This window comes from Centropristis striata, chromosome 15 (assembly GCF_030273125.1).
Source record: "Centropristis striata isolate RG_2023a ecotype Rhode Island chromosome 15, C.striata_1.0, whole genome shotgun sequence".
NCBI classification, from domain to species: domain Eukaryota; kingdom Metazoa; phylum Chordata; class Actinopteri; order Perciformes; family Serranidae; genus Centropristis; species Centropristis striata.
Window position 1 is genome coordinate 18,831,730 of NC_081531.1, and position 14,291 is coordinate 18,846,020.

Sequence of the window (14,291 nt, forward strand, 5' to 3'; positions counted from 1 at the left end):
AGTCTGAGCTGATTTGTAACATGTTGGTTCTGTGTTTGTGTGAAGATTTTAACGTTTTTGTACTGATGCCTTTATGTAAGTAGAGCTTTAATTTTGTGACAATGGGGTTAATTTTAACTACTTAATATACTGTTATGAGGTTTGATTAAAAAAAAATATGACTTAACCTGAAATTGATCAAGTTTTTTATTTTAAATCTTGATCTGAAAAGTAACTAAAGCTAGCAGTTAAATGTAGTGTAGAGTAAAAACTACAAAATTTACCTAAAAATCGAGCAGAGTAGAAGTATAAAGTAACATAAAATGTACACACTGAAGTAAAGCACATGTATCTCAAAATTGTGATTAAGTACAGTACTGACATATATGCAGTTACATTCCAGCACTGTATATAGAGTAAGCTTACAGACACAGATAGTTAGTCAACCAAACAAAAACAATGGTAAGATGGCTCTCAGACTGTTTGTGATACCTGCCTGTGTCCATTTGGACCCCTGAACCACTTGCATATTAAATGGCCATAAAAAAAGAAAATTCCTATCCGAGCCTAAAAATGAAAGTAGCTCCAACTAAAAATTCTGACACATTATTATGACCTTGCCAATTTTTCTGCTCAAATCTGTATTCAGCAAACCAGCAAACATGAATAAACAGCATCCGACAGTGACCAACGTTTGGGGAGTTGGTGAGTGCTGTTGGTTAGGATGAAGAAGGGGAAGGTCAAGTTGCCCCCTGTGGGTCAGTCCAGTCAGAGTTATTGGCACTGCCGGCCTTGCTTTGGCCTCTTCTGGGACTTGTGGAGGCGGAGGCTCCTGGTTCAGTGACCCAATGTGGAGCTGCTGCAAACCTCCTCCTGTGGGCTTCAGCTTTGTCTCCCAGGAGCACTGAGCCATAGCACGCAGTCACAACAGTTCACCTCACTTCACTTTAAGTACAGACTCCAGTGGGGAACCAGGTACAGAAAATGGAAAGTGTTTTGAGCTTTTTATCCCTCCCTCCCCTTCATTAATCTCTCCCTGGCAGCAGAGACCGGGCAGACCGTCCCTGGTTGTTTGTCCTGTTAAAGTGCTCTGCAGTAACAAAGTTAAATCCTATCTGTCAGTATAATGGTGTTTTGTGAGTCCACCAACTGCTAAAAAGTGCTTTGACCATGTACTGTATACAGAGTATGATTAATGTCTGAAAATACTGGAAAAGTTTATAAAATGTTTTAAATTATATTACTGCGTGCTTTTGCTACATCTGCCTCGTGATAGGTCGGAATCTTTTTAATAAAAAGTTTTGAGTCAAAGTTTAAAAACCATAGTAGGAACTTTGAGTACTTGTTATTGATTAATATGGCAGCCTACATGTTGAAGTATCCTTAAGCAAGATACTGAACCCCAAATTGATCCCGATGCTGCGTTCATCGGTGTGTGGATGAATTCCCAATGGTGGCAGGTGGCACCGTTGTAGGATAGCCTCTGCCACCAGTATGAATGTGTGTGTGAATGGGCGAATGAGCGCAGTCTGTAGTGTTAAGCACTTTGAGTGGTCACAAAGCGACTAGAAAAATGATATATACGTGCAGGTCCATTTACCAATATGAGAGAGTAGGTGAATATCTTACATAATGTCAAAATAAAGCACTTCCTGTCTCCTTGAACGTCCCACTCATTCACCTTTTCTCCTCTATCTCCACAACAACTAAAATGCTAATGTTTCAATAGAAGAAAGGCTGCTGCAGTAAGAAATAACTCCATGTGTCACTGCTTCAGGCAAAAAGTTCCAAAGATCCCAGCAGCAGTATCTGATTACACATCTCTCCTGCTTCTTTTTCTTTGAAAATGAAAAACATACATCATTTTGATCCTCAAGGACAATCAATCAAGCAATCATAGGGAGAATGTAGAAACCCTTGTACGTATAAATCTGGCTTTTGATAGAGAGCAGATAAATCCAGCTAATCAACAGGAACGCTGATGTTAACAGCACTGAAGCCTCACCATTATATTGGCTCCCTCCTCTTTCCAGGCCACTCGTCTGGCTGGTGAACAGGCCTGGTTCACTGAAGTGGAAGAACCCCAGAAGGGAGGGCAGCCAATACATCAACCACCCCTCCCTCCTCACCCTCTTTTAACTCATTACCACACAGAGTCTGGACCGCCATGTACATGAGGTGCAGCCACTTTAATCTGTCTCAATCTAAGAGGCCCCGGCTGACTCTGCTGTTACAACGGGCCTATTTAACATGAGGGGAAGCTGGAAATGCAGCTGTATGAGCTGTATATCTCTGGTGACACACACACACACACACACACACACACACACACACACACACACACACACACACACACACACACACACACATATACATGCCTATATTGCCAATCGTGGACTGATGCCCTACTACAACCAACAGAGGACTTTTGTTTCTGGTCATTTTGAAAAAAAAAAAAGTAGTATAGGAATTTTATTTTAAAGGCATTTTTTCCTTAATATTTCTACAAATGTGGATTTTTTAAATAAATTGCCAAGAGGGGACTATCATCATTGAGCGATCTCTACCTATCAAAGAGGGTGCTTCCATTGACTCTTACTCTTTAACCTCATGGGTGTTTGTTGACCGCAAAGACTTCCTTGTTTCTTTCACAAAAATGACAATTCAAATGTATTGTTATCAATATTTGAGAGCAAAGGTCATTTGTACAGGCAGCAAAATACAACCCATGTTTACATTTTATTTAGACTGTCCTCCGTCGCCCTCTAGTTACTGTAATAATAATGAATGATAGCGATGCTGAGTTTAAATGGCGGAATTTATGTAACTCTGTAACTTCCGGTAGTCACGCCACCCTCGTAACAACTTAACTTCCGGCATTTAGGTACATCTGTTTACTGTTAAAATCGATATTTTATAACACCTTATCAGGAAGATTTTTGCTCTAAACTAGGTCAGTGGTTTTGTAGCCTAAATTCAACGAAAGTGCGGTCTTTATTTTTTTTACAACCTCGAACCGTACGTGTATGTATAATGATGTGTGCGGTGTTTTCAGAATGCTCCGCTCCATATCGTGAAACATATGGGTTGTTATGGAAGGTATTGACAAATATTCTGTCATCTAGGTTGGATATCGTGCAACATTTAAACTTTTTTGTGATGCAAATATTTTCAAAAAACATGTGGCCACATTAATAAGCATAATATAGCCTCATACACACCTGCATGACAAAAAGCAGACATTTATTGCATGTCCACACAGACATGCCTACACCACCACACTAACATATCAGTCACAGTCACACGTGGTCATTTCTTTCTTTTCTGTCATCACATTATGTATCGTATTTCCATGGCTGATGCATTAGTTTGCTTGCAGGTTGCAAAAAAAAGGAGGAAGAAAAGTCATTAAGACCTCTCTGGAAACTGGCCATCAAAGACCAGTGGGCCTAAGGGGACACCAGCTGCATTGACACTGTTGTGTTTGACAGCTTAATAAAAAACACGAGCAGGGTAAAGTGAGAGTGGCTGCTTCTAATTAAGTACAATCCTAATTGGGAGCATATTAACCCTTCATTTTAAAAGTATGGGAATTCCATTAACTTTTAATGATTTTTCTGCCCCGAGCTCTCTTTGAGTTTGACCCTGACTGTGAAGGCCAACTACAGGCTTACCATCGTACTGCTTTTGCTTTAGCCTGAGGAGCTTCACTTAATGCACTATATAAATGTTTATCATTCTACTCTGTGTGGTGCAGTCTATCTGCTGGATTTGCTGTGTGTATAAAAAGTGTATGGGCTACCATGATCAAAGAAAGTTGAGTAACAGTTTCCTATAACTGTACTGCAATTAATCATTTTACAGAAGATCAAAGCAAAGACATTTTAAATCACAAAGAAAGAGTTTGCTCATGTCTATGTCTGCTTATTGGTGTTCTCCTGTGTGTACAGCACAGTACTCACAGTTAAATCAACGGATAAGCTGTTGACCCATGCTAATGCAAGTTTTTGTAGAACCATTTGTTGGGCAGGGAGCTCTCAAGTTGGACTTGACACTCATTTTCATAATAGCACAAAATGTGAGTGGAGAGCACGGCTCCGGATGGAGAAAATGCATCGCAGTAATATGTGTGAACACGTCTGTTTCTGGTCTAATGATGTGCAGTAGCATAGAGAGAGGATGTTAACATTTAACACACTGTTGCTCTCATTTTATTTTGTGTTTGTGTTTGTGATTATGTAGGACCTACACTCACCGGCCACTTTATTGGCTAGCGAGGTGTGCCTTATAAAGTGGCAGTGTGGTCTTCTGCTGCTGTAGCCCATCTGCTTTAAGGTTGGATGTGTTGTGCGTTCAGAGATGGTCTTCTGCATACCTTGGTTGAAACTTGGTTGAAAGTGCTTATTTGAGCTACTGATGCCTTTCTAGTCTGTTTGCTCTTCTGTAGATTACTGAAGAATTAGACAGTCTGATGGCTGTAGGAGCGGAGGATCATCTAGACCCAGTCTGGCCATTCTCCTCTGACCTCTGGCATCAATGAGGCACTTTGGCCCAGAGAACGACCGCTGTATAATTTCTCTTTTTCTGACCATTCTCTGTAAACCCTAGAGATGGTGTGTGAAAATCCCAGTAGATCAGCAGTTTCTGAAATACTCAGACCAGCCCATCTGGCACCAACAACCATGCCACGTTCAAAGTTACTTAAATCACCTTTCTTCCCCATTCTGATGCTCGTTTTGACCTTCCGCAAGTCTTCTTCAACATGTCTACATGCCTAAATGCATTGAGTTGCTGCCATGTGATTGACTGATTAGATATATGCATGAATAAGCAGTTGCACAGGTCTAGCTATTGATATATATATATATATTTTTTATTTATATATTATTATTTTTTGAGACTACATTTTTAAACGGAGCCATAGCGTACAGGCCACTGGAGTTCCCTTAGCCTAACTGGAGGCTCAACAGGATACAACAGTGGAGAAACACTCCAAAGAAGAACAAAGGCCAAATCCATCTGTGGAAAGTAAGGACTAACTAAAAGAACTAGACCTCAGTGAACACAGGCTTTACAATTTCTGGTAAAAGGAGTATTTTTGACCTAAATCCAAACGTCAAGGTTATTCAAACATGTACTGTAGACGTAGATGAGAGTGGTTGTTGATTGAGGCCAGAAGTAAAAGCTTTGGCAGTCTGTATCAGATGATATAAAAACACTGGAACGCCATCTTTAAAAAAAAAAAAGAGAGATAAAATTATGGCAGTGACATTTTATCAATAGCTATCTCTTTGCTTGGCTGCACCAGTGAGGTCAGAGGTCAGAGGGGATTTAATGTTTTTCTAAAAGAGTTTAAGCCAGATGGATGTGTGCCAATGTGATTTCACATTAATATTTCAGAGACTCATGAAATCCAAGAGCATGCACACACACTGCAGATTGTTACACTTTTCACGTACGCATATATATGTTGCATTTGCTGTAAGATTTGACAACTACACAGGTTAAACTTAGTTCATCTGCTTTTTATGGCACATACCGTTTTAAAAACACACTTTATAATTCGTACAAGTAGACTCACATCCTCCCACACTCACCAACACCATTCTCCCTGATGTCCACTGCTTGTCCGTATTCATTATTCACGCTCTTCTCTGTAATTTCAGTTTGTGTACAGTAAATATTTAATCTCTTCATACCTCCAAGCACCCCCACCTACAACCATTCCTCCTCCCCATCCCACTCGCTCAAAACTCCTTCAGTTTAGCTGGTTCAAATACAGGGATACGTCTACATGCATCTCCTGATTTCACGTGCATTCATGCATTAAAAATAATGTTTTAAGCTGTTTGTTTCTTCATGTCTAACAGAGTTAGAATAGATTCAGGAGATTGTAAACTATCTCATAACCACAGACTTAACTAATGTGCCGGGTGTGACCTCTTGAAATTGCATTTTGATGACAACAGTCTGTAAGAATGTTAATCTTTGTTTGAATTTGACATGTTAAGTTGTACAAATAGCATACTATTGTGACTCTTTTTACTTCTGAGAGGATGGTCACACTTTGGAGTGCAAAACTAGAAAAATTTCCATCAGCAGCAACCCTGTTCTCATGCAAAACTGAATGAAAACCCATGTGACTGATGCAAAAAAGACTGAAATAGAAGGCCAACTTTTGTCCTGTCAATCTAGGAGAGGGCGGTGCTACAAGAGGAAAGAGGCCTGGTTTGATTTCTTCTTTTTCAAAGTTATCTATCTCATTTCAAATGTTTTTCTTATTCCGTAATCTCTAGGCAGATGCATTAAAAACATTATAATACTCCGAGTGCAGCACTCTGTCAGAACATTCAGCTCATCATCTGAAAAAGTGCTCTGATTTATGTAGATCTCATATTAAAGCCCCACTGTGAAGCAGACCTCATGCATTATTCACTGCAACGGGTGTGTGTGTTTGTATGTTCTAGATAAATGTGTGTGTCGTACTCTGTTGCATCTGTATCTGACTCATCACAGGCACAGTGGATTACTAAGCAGAGCGAGAGACAGAGTGTGGAGCAGACAGGGGAAGACAGGCAGGGACAGTAAGAAATAGTAAAAGTAAAACTAAGTGGAGGGAAAAAATAAGAGACAGACGATCAGACTCCAATATCCTCTCTCAGGGTTTTAGACAGGCAAATCAAAACACTCCAAAAACAATATTTTTTCACTGTTCACATACCTAACCCAACAATGCCTGTTTTGCTCTTCCTTGTTTATTAAAGCTGGAGTATGCAGGTTAATTTTGGCGTCATTGGACAAAAACGACCTGCATACTACCACTTTTTCTGCCTGTTGTTATTCAGTTCTGAGAGAAAAACAAATCGTCTTGGCTCTGTTTTCAGGCTTTGGAAAAGCTTGCCTATGATATGAGACTTTGGCCAATCACGGGTCAGAGAGAGCTTTCCTATTGGCTGTTGAACAAATGCAGATGTGCATGCACGTCTTTGGTGAAAGCCTGATTCATTAGCTTACTGCTACAGCTGCTGCTAATTCAAGGCTAAACTATTAGATAGAGGCTTTATTGTCATCTATCTACATACAGTGCAGTAACAGTAAATGGAGGAACAGAACTGAGTAAAAAGGTAATTCAGATCATTGTATTGTGAGCATTTGATGTAAAAACTGTCAGAAAAGCTGGACTGCTGGGGTTAGCCTTTAGGCAATATAAATACCAGCTCGTTTACTGTCGTTCCAATGGCAACATGACTCTGCTACAAGGACCAGAGCCACGCCACTGCCTACTGCTGCCATCCTAACAACAAGACATCAGAGGTGGTCTAAGAGCAACTGTAAACCTTATGCAAGGCTAAAATCAGTTTGTTGGGATCAAGATCTAAGAGTTGATCAGATAATGAAACAGAAACTGAAAGGTTATTAAGATAAAAGAACAAGACACTGCTGCTGGACCTGCAAAAACAACCTTGAAGTGTTAACTAGACATCAATAGCAAAGTGGAGCATCGAGAAGCGGTTCCAAATTAGAACTGGTTCAATGCTGCGTGCAAGAATACCCATTTTTGTTCTCAATTCTCACTCTCTTTTTTCTCTCTCACTCAGTGGGCCAGCAGGAATCTATACCCATAATACCTACAGCATTATAGCTAAAATTACTATAATTTGTAGGTATTTGGACAGTAACAATCAACTTTTTCTAATGATTGCCTTCCAATGGTAAACACACTCAAAACACACTGAAGGTATAATATAAAGTCCGCCCAGCACATGTAGTTTATCTCCAGTTAACTATAACTGCAGAACAAACACAATCTGCAAGCAGTTTACCACATTACCAGCAAAGTTCAAAATGTGTAAACCACGCAGATCCACTCAGACATAAGCCTAATTATGATGTCATAAATCCCAACACCAGCAGGTAGAAGGGAAATCAAATATAACACATGCCATAAATGGATCATGAAAAAGAACATAATACCAGTGTGAAGGAAATGCATCTCAGTATGAAGTGGAAATGTAATCTTTTGGTAGGAGCATCAAAGACAGATATGAGACCTTGTTGTCAGAGATTCAGTCGTTAACATTTAATGAAATACCCATGAAGATGAGCGGGGAAACTCAATTATTCATCATAGAAGGATTCATGTTGCTGTACTTCATGCTGGCTGAACTAATCACTCCCTTGAAAGTGACTAACACTTCATGCAGCTGCAATCATATTGTCTTTTGTTGCACTGACGACTTGGCAACTCCAATTCATCAGCGTGAACCAAACATGGCAACTTAGGGAAAAAAGGTTACTTACTATGGTGAAGTTCATGACCTTGAGGATCCAGATAGTTAGTGCCAAGTTGATCAGGATCAGGATCATCAGCAGCAGGACGAAGAAGTAAAGGCAACGTTTCCTCCAGCCGTATATTCCCACTTTGTACACTTGTGGTTTCTCTGAACTCTGGACATTGTTCCTATGAGTGCACTGTTCTTGGGTCATCTGAGAGAAGACACAGAGAGAATAAGGAAGAAATGATTATTGCCGAGGGCAACACCTTGACACCTCTCTGTTACTTACTGAGAAAAAGACTCAGTCAGACTCCATCAGTATCACTCTCTCTGTCTGTATGGCACTCTTGCAGCCTGGTTTGGACTGATTACATTATTTACTTCAACAGCTGTTATTGGGCGATTGAGCAGTGTGGGAATCAATACAGGACATATTGTTTTTGTCTTGGATGTTCCTGTGAATTTGCATAAACAGCTGCATTATTTGCAATTATTTGTTTTGTGTCTGTTCACAAAGAGCTGTAAACACATTAACATATTGTGATCTCAGCTTTTAGGGCAAACTTGTCAGCCTATTTACACACCCAGCAGATACCAAGCAACATTATCACCTATTTAGAATTGTGGTGAATGCTAATCCAATATAATTTCCTCCATTCTTCCTGTTTTCCCCTGCTAGTTGCTAACTTTGCCCACCTGCTGTTTGGAGCTGGACTGTCTTTGCCAGTAGCATTAACAGCAACAATTTACAGTCTCTTTTTCCAGTCTGGCTGTTATGTATTCAGCCATTATTGCAACCCATTGGGCCTCCATAGCGGAGCCACCCCATTACTGCCTGGAGATTTGTGATGCAGCTGCAGAAACAGTGTAGAAAATGACCTTAAGATAAGAGATGGGGTGCATCTGAACATTAGTACAAATAACATGCCGTAAACATTCCTCTCACATACTCCACTCCAATACTGACCCACTCAGTTCGGACATGATGAAAGACAGTTTATTTAGCAATCGCATTGATTGATTGCCCCATAAGTGGTCTATAACTCCATTATACACCCTCTGCCCCATTGATGTGCTGATAGTGCAGATTAATGATGATTCTAATTGTCTGCCTGTGAAGACGAGGAGGCATTGTTCACTTCAAGCGCCATAATAATGGCCTAATAACTCTGTGGAAAAATACAATTTACTGTCCACCGTGCTTTGGAGTGCGCAGCTCAGACCACCAAAGCCAATCGTTTTTGACAACCACACACATTACCCGCTAACTGAAACAAATGGCACAAGACAGGGGCACGGTGAGAAAGTGCTGAAAGCTACAAAGGAGAATCCGAAGCACCAGTCAGCAGAACCAGGGAAATCTCATTGTGTATGGTCAGATTTTCATTTTTGTTTGACGGGAGAACCTTAAACTCATTGGGGTCCCCTGGAGGCTGCAATGTTCATTAAGCCCCACAGTTCAAAAGCCCTAGACTAAACCGATGGTGACTTTGCCAGAGTTTTATCAGGTTTAGTGGTAAAAATGTTAAGTTTTTGTGGCAGTTTTTCAGTTTCTGTTTTTCTGGCTCTGATGAACACCTTGTTTTTTAATCTCTCTTTCAAAGTGACAGCCATCAATGAGCACAACACAACACTTATTTTGATCTCTAAAAGAAAAAAAATATAATAAGGAAGAGGACATAGGTCATTGGAATTGACAATATCCACCACTTCCTTTATTATAAAGGCAAATAATATGTTCCATATAATCCTTGGCAATGTCAGATAACTTGTAAACTAACTTTGGCTAACATTTTGGCGTGATTATTGTCCTTAAGTAAAGCTGACTGAAGGGGTATAATGGGCCTTGATGCTAGTGCTAGAGTAAAGGTCAAAGGGTTGCTATAATCATGGTGAAGTACCCTCTTTGGGCCATAAATATCTTCACCCAATTCCACAGCAATAGCTTTGGAGACCATTGTAAACTTAAGATCAATATAAAGTCTTCTTGGCTTGATCTCACAGTTTAACAGCAGAACCAAGAGGAATATAATGACAAACAGCTATATGAGCCAAAAGTAACTTTTTTTTTGGTCTGCTCTTCGGCAAAATTCATATAAAGAGCTATAGCCTGTGAGTGGAGATTAATAACAGACCTGACCCTGCATCACACTTTCTTTTGTTTCCATTTGCAAGAACCTGCCATAGCACAAACCTTCCAAATATGGCTGGATATTGTGGCAGACACACCATGTTCACCCTGGAACAAACCCCTGTCCTGTCAAATCACCCATTTGAACAGGATCCAGTTCAGTTGACAGGGCTACTCTGACATTTGTTTACACCAAGGAGTCTGATATAAAAAAAATAAAAATAAAACACAAGATTCCGAGACTGACAGGTTTTCCATTTCCTCTCTCTAGATTTGTTTTTTTGATTTTTTCTGGTCTGATGTGACAGGCTCAGATAACTGACCCTGAAACTGATATGAAACTAAAACTTCAAAATGAACCAGATCATGTCAGTAGAATTTGGTAAGCTGGTGGCAGCGAGAAGATGAAAAATGTCATGCAACATTACAATTTTGAGACAGAGTTTTGAAGAACAACACAGCACTGAATAAATCCCTAAAATGTGAAAAGAAACATATACAACCAGAACTGTATTTGTGCTGTATCGTTTGTATTTCGAATAATTTCTCTTTCTCATAGTACTTTAACTAACAGCCTTCGGAAGGTACAGAAGAGCTGAATAATCAAGATCAGCATGTCTGTTTACTAGAATAACTTCATTACTATAAATTTGCACAGCTCTAGTTGCACATTTTATTGCAACAACTGGTAATCTAATAAAAGAACAAAGTCAGTATCCCTGTCTAATGAAGTGCAATGGGCATAGTTCTAATTATCTCATGCATTTGGTTGTGTATGCATATGTGAGTGTGTATCTGTCAGTCTGAAGCCAATCTCTCATACTGTTGGACTTATTACCCTAAAACTGTTATATGCTGAAGGACATCTTGTGGCTGTGGTAATTCTCAACTTTTTCCTAATGATTGTTTAACTGCTGACTCCTCACTCCCGCAGACTGTAGGGGTCACAAGTGATCAACAACTGCTGCAATTTTCAATCAGCTTTGCTTAAAACAAGCCATACCTTGTCTGTTGTAGGCTACATTTTGGCCTATGCAGCCCCTGTGCAGAGCAGAATTATTTGCTTTGCATTTTGGCATCCCACCAGGATCGCATTTGTGTTCATTGATGTTACTAATGCGAAACAGGCCAGTGTAAACAATGCCGCTATTACTTTCTGTTATCAACCATGGCCAAAATAATCCCACTTGCTGCTTTGTACCTGCCTCAGATATGTGAGAAACCAAACATTGTTATGTTTTGATTAATGATATTATCCAGAGGTGCACACAGCTCAGTGACTTTCATCGCCTTCCCCAGGAACTGTGTCAGGATGACTGCCGTTACATTTCTATTACAGCAGTATGAACCCCAAATAAATATGTTTTGCTGTGATTTAATTTCAATAAATGGATCAAAAGTACTCCAAAAACTACAACATGATGTGGATGTGTAATAAGTCAGAATTCATACTTTGCAAGAAAGACAAGCAAACAACTATTAAAATGCTTTTTTTTTGGGGGGGGGGGGGGGGGGGGTTTGAGTTCTGCCCCAGTCTTTACATATTAGGTAACCCTAAACCCAAGGCCCATATTGTAAAACCCTTAGCCAGCTGGATTCAGACAAGTAGAATTATTGGTAAACAGATCACGGATGACAGGCTTACGGAGTTAGGCAAAGTAGCTGCTTTTGAAAGGATATCCTACAGTATAACAAATTATATTGATAAATATAATGAGAAATGGGGAATGTTTTTAAGACTATATTCTTTACAGGGTAGCTAAAATGTATCTGCATACACTGATCATTATGGGCTGTTCTTGGGGGACTGGCATTGAAATGAAGGTGGAGGCATACTGGGTTCATTACAGGGAAATGTTTACTGGAAGACTATTTGTAGACAGTGAATTTCACATGGGACAATGAATAGACAGTAGTGGTCACTACTGCTAATAGTAGCAGTAGTGTAGTGGTTGTCTCCTGTTGATACAGCTTTACATATTGAGCATGGATTAATTGTACCTGTCTTGGACTTCTTATGTACTTATTTTTATTTTATTGTTTTTACTTTTATGTTTTATTATCAGAAGATTGTGTATCTTAACCCCCCCCTTCTTAATTGGTTGTAAGTGTGGTCTTGCAAAAAAATTGAAAAACTTAATAAAAGTTGAATCGTTAAAGAAAAAATGCTTGTTTTTTGAATGGAGTTTGGATCTATCAGAGCTACGCCGTCCAGGAGATTCTACACACCCGGCAGATATTTGCACTCTTCTTAGTTTCTTAGTTTCATTCCAGTTCATAAATGAGATTACTGTATAATAAAAATGTCATTTATTGACAACTATTTGCTTTTGTGCAGCCCTCCACAAATCTGTTTTACACAATTTTAACAAAGCGAACTGGGCATGTCCTTGATGAAAGGAAAAAGAACAAACCAAGACAAAAATAAAAATAAAACAGAATACTGCTGAAACTGCCAAGCATTTCCAGGTGTTGTGGAGAGGACAGCATCAAAGCTTGGCAGGAGAGCAACACTCACAGTGACACCAACATAAGTGTCACCTGCTCACAAGTCAGATGGAGTGTGTGTGCTCACGCATTCATGTGTAAATGTGTTACTCCTTGGGTAAGCTTTTATACTATTTACATACACACAGTTTGGGAAGACTGCATTTGTTGAGAATCTGTGTGCAGAGTATAGTGGCTCCAGCCGATGTGTCGATGTGTGTCTTATGGGCTTCGGGTGGCAGCTATGTGCTGCTTCGGTGCAGCCTTTGACCAAGTTACCTGAATGAATTCTACCCCATTGAGTGTTTATTTTTGTTGTCTTTTCTTGAACTAAGAAATTGGCCTAATCTATTGGCTTTTTGCTGGCATGGCTTTTGTTGCACCTGCAGTGGTGAACAGGGCCGGTACCGGCACCAGTAGCCTAACAAACATACAGGGACTTCTAATCAAAAATCCATACACAATAACAAATGGATAATTGCTTGCAAAGTTTTATAAATGCATTCATTGCTTGATTGGTTTCTTATTTCTACATATACTGTATTACATTGTGGAAATGTTCTCTCACAAAGTGTATCATAAATCAAATAAATGCACTGCAGTAATGGAATATAACACGTCTCTACTCTGTGCTTTCTCCAGACTCTCCCTCCATGAACAAAGTACTGATAGCTTTCCAATAAGCTCTTAGGCTACAGGATGACAGAGAGAAGAAAATGGTGCTTGGTTACAAGCTAAATAATGGCCACTCTCATAAGAGTGGAGGTGTGTGTGTATTAAGAAAGCGGAGTTGAAGAGCCAGAGAGGAAGAAAATAAGTGGCAAATTGGAGGCAAATCAAATCATCGGCCTTTGATTCTTTTTTCCCTCCACTGCTGCTCTCCAATGGTGCCTCTTGTTCAGCCAACTATTCATTCAGAGAGCCTGAAGAAAACCCAACGGTCCAAAAACAAAGTCTGTCTCTGATTAGAGAGAGAAATGAGGTTTTACAAAATGTTATTGGTCATTCCTGCTGCCAAATAGCCAGGCAGCTCCCCATTAGAACATTTATAGACAACATGTGGATCAGTACCAGGACCCAATGGCTGCTGCCAATGGATACACCATTACTGGGACTCGCACACCTCCAAATGTAGGAATATATAAAATGGCTGATGGCCAGAGGCAGTTTATTGGCTGTTGCAATGCGTGGATAAACAGGCGAGTGAGGAAATGTTATTGGCCGACTAAAAAGTTGCAAAACATTTCACTGACTGTTGCTTTAGGGTCATTAAACATAATCTTCAGTAGCTAAAGACAGAGGCGGAAGCTACAACATGCGAACAGCTAACAAGCAGCTCTTCTTTTAATGGTTTTAGGGGTTATTTGGATGTGCTGAGCAAATGTTATCCACTAAGTATGTTTAGTGGAATGCTTTGC

At 39.8% G+C, this 14,291-nt stretch overlaps 1 protein-coding gene across 3 annotated transcripts in view; it reads right to left on the reverse strand.

The window, feature by feature from the left end:
• sgcd (sarcoglycan, delta (dystrophin-associated glycoprotein)) overlaps positions 1-14,291 on the reverse strand; it is a 327,671-nt gene that overhangs the window by 112,131 nt on the left and 201,249 nt on the right. For all 3 annotated transcript variants that reach the window (XM_059352359.1, XM_059352358.1, XM_059352357.1), the window contains one exon: positions 8,281-8,466. In XM_059352359.1, the coding sequence (XP_059208342.1) occupies positions 8,281-8,466 (186 nt within the window). The remainder of the gene's footprint in view (positions 1-8,280; positions 8,467-14,291) is intronic.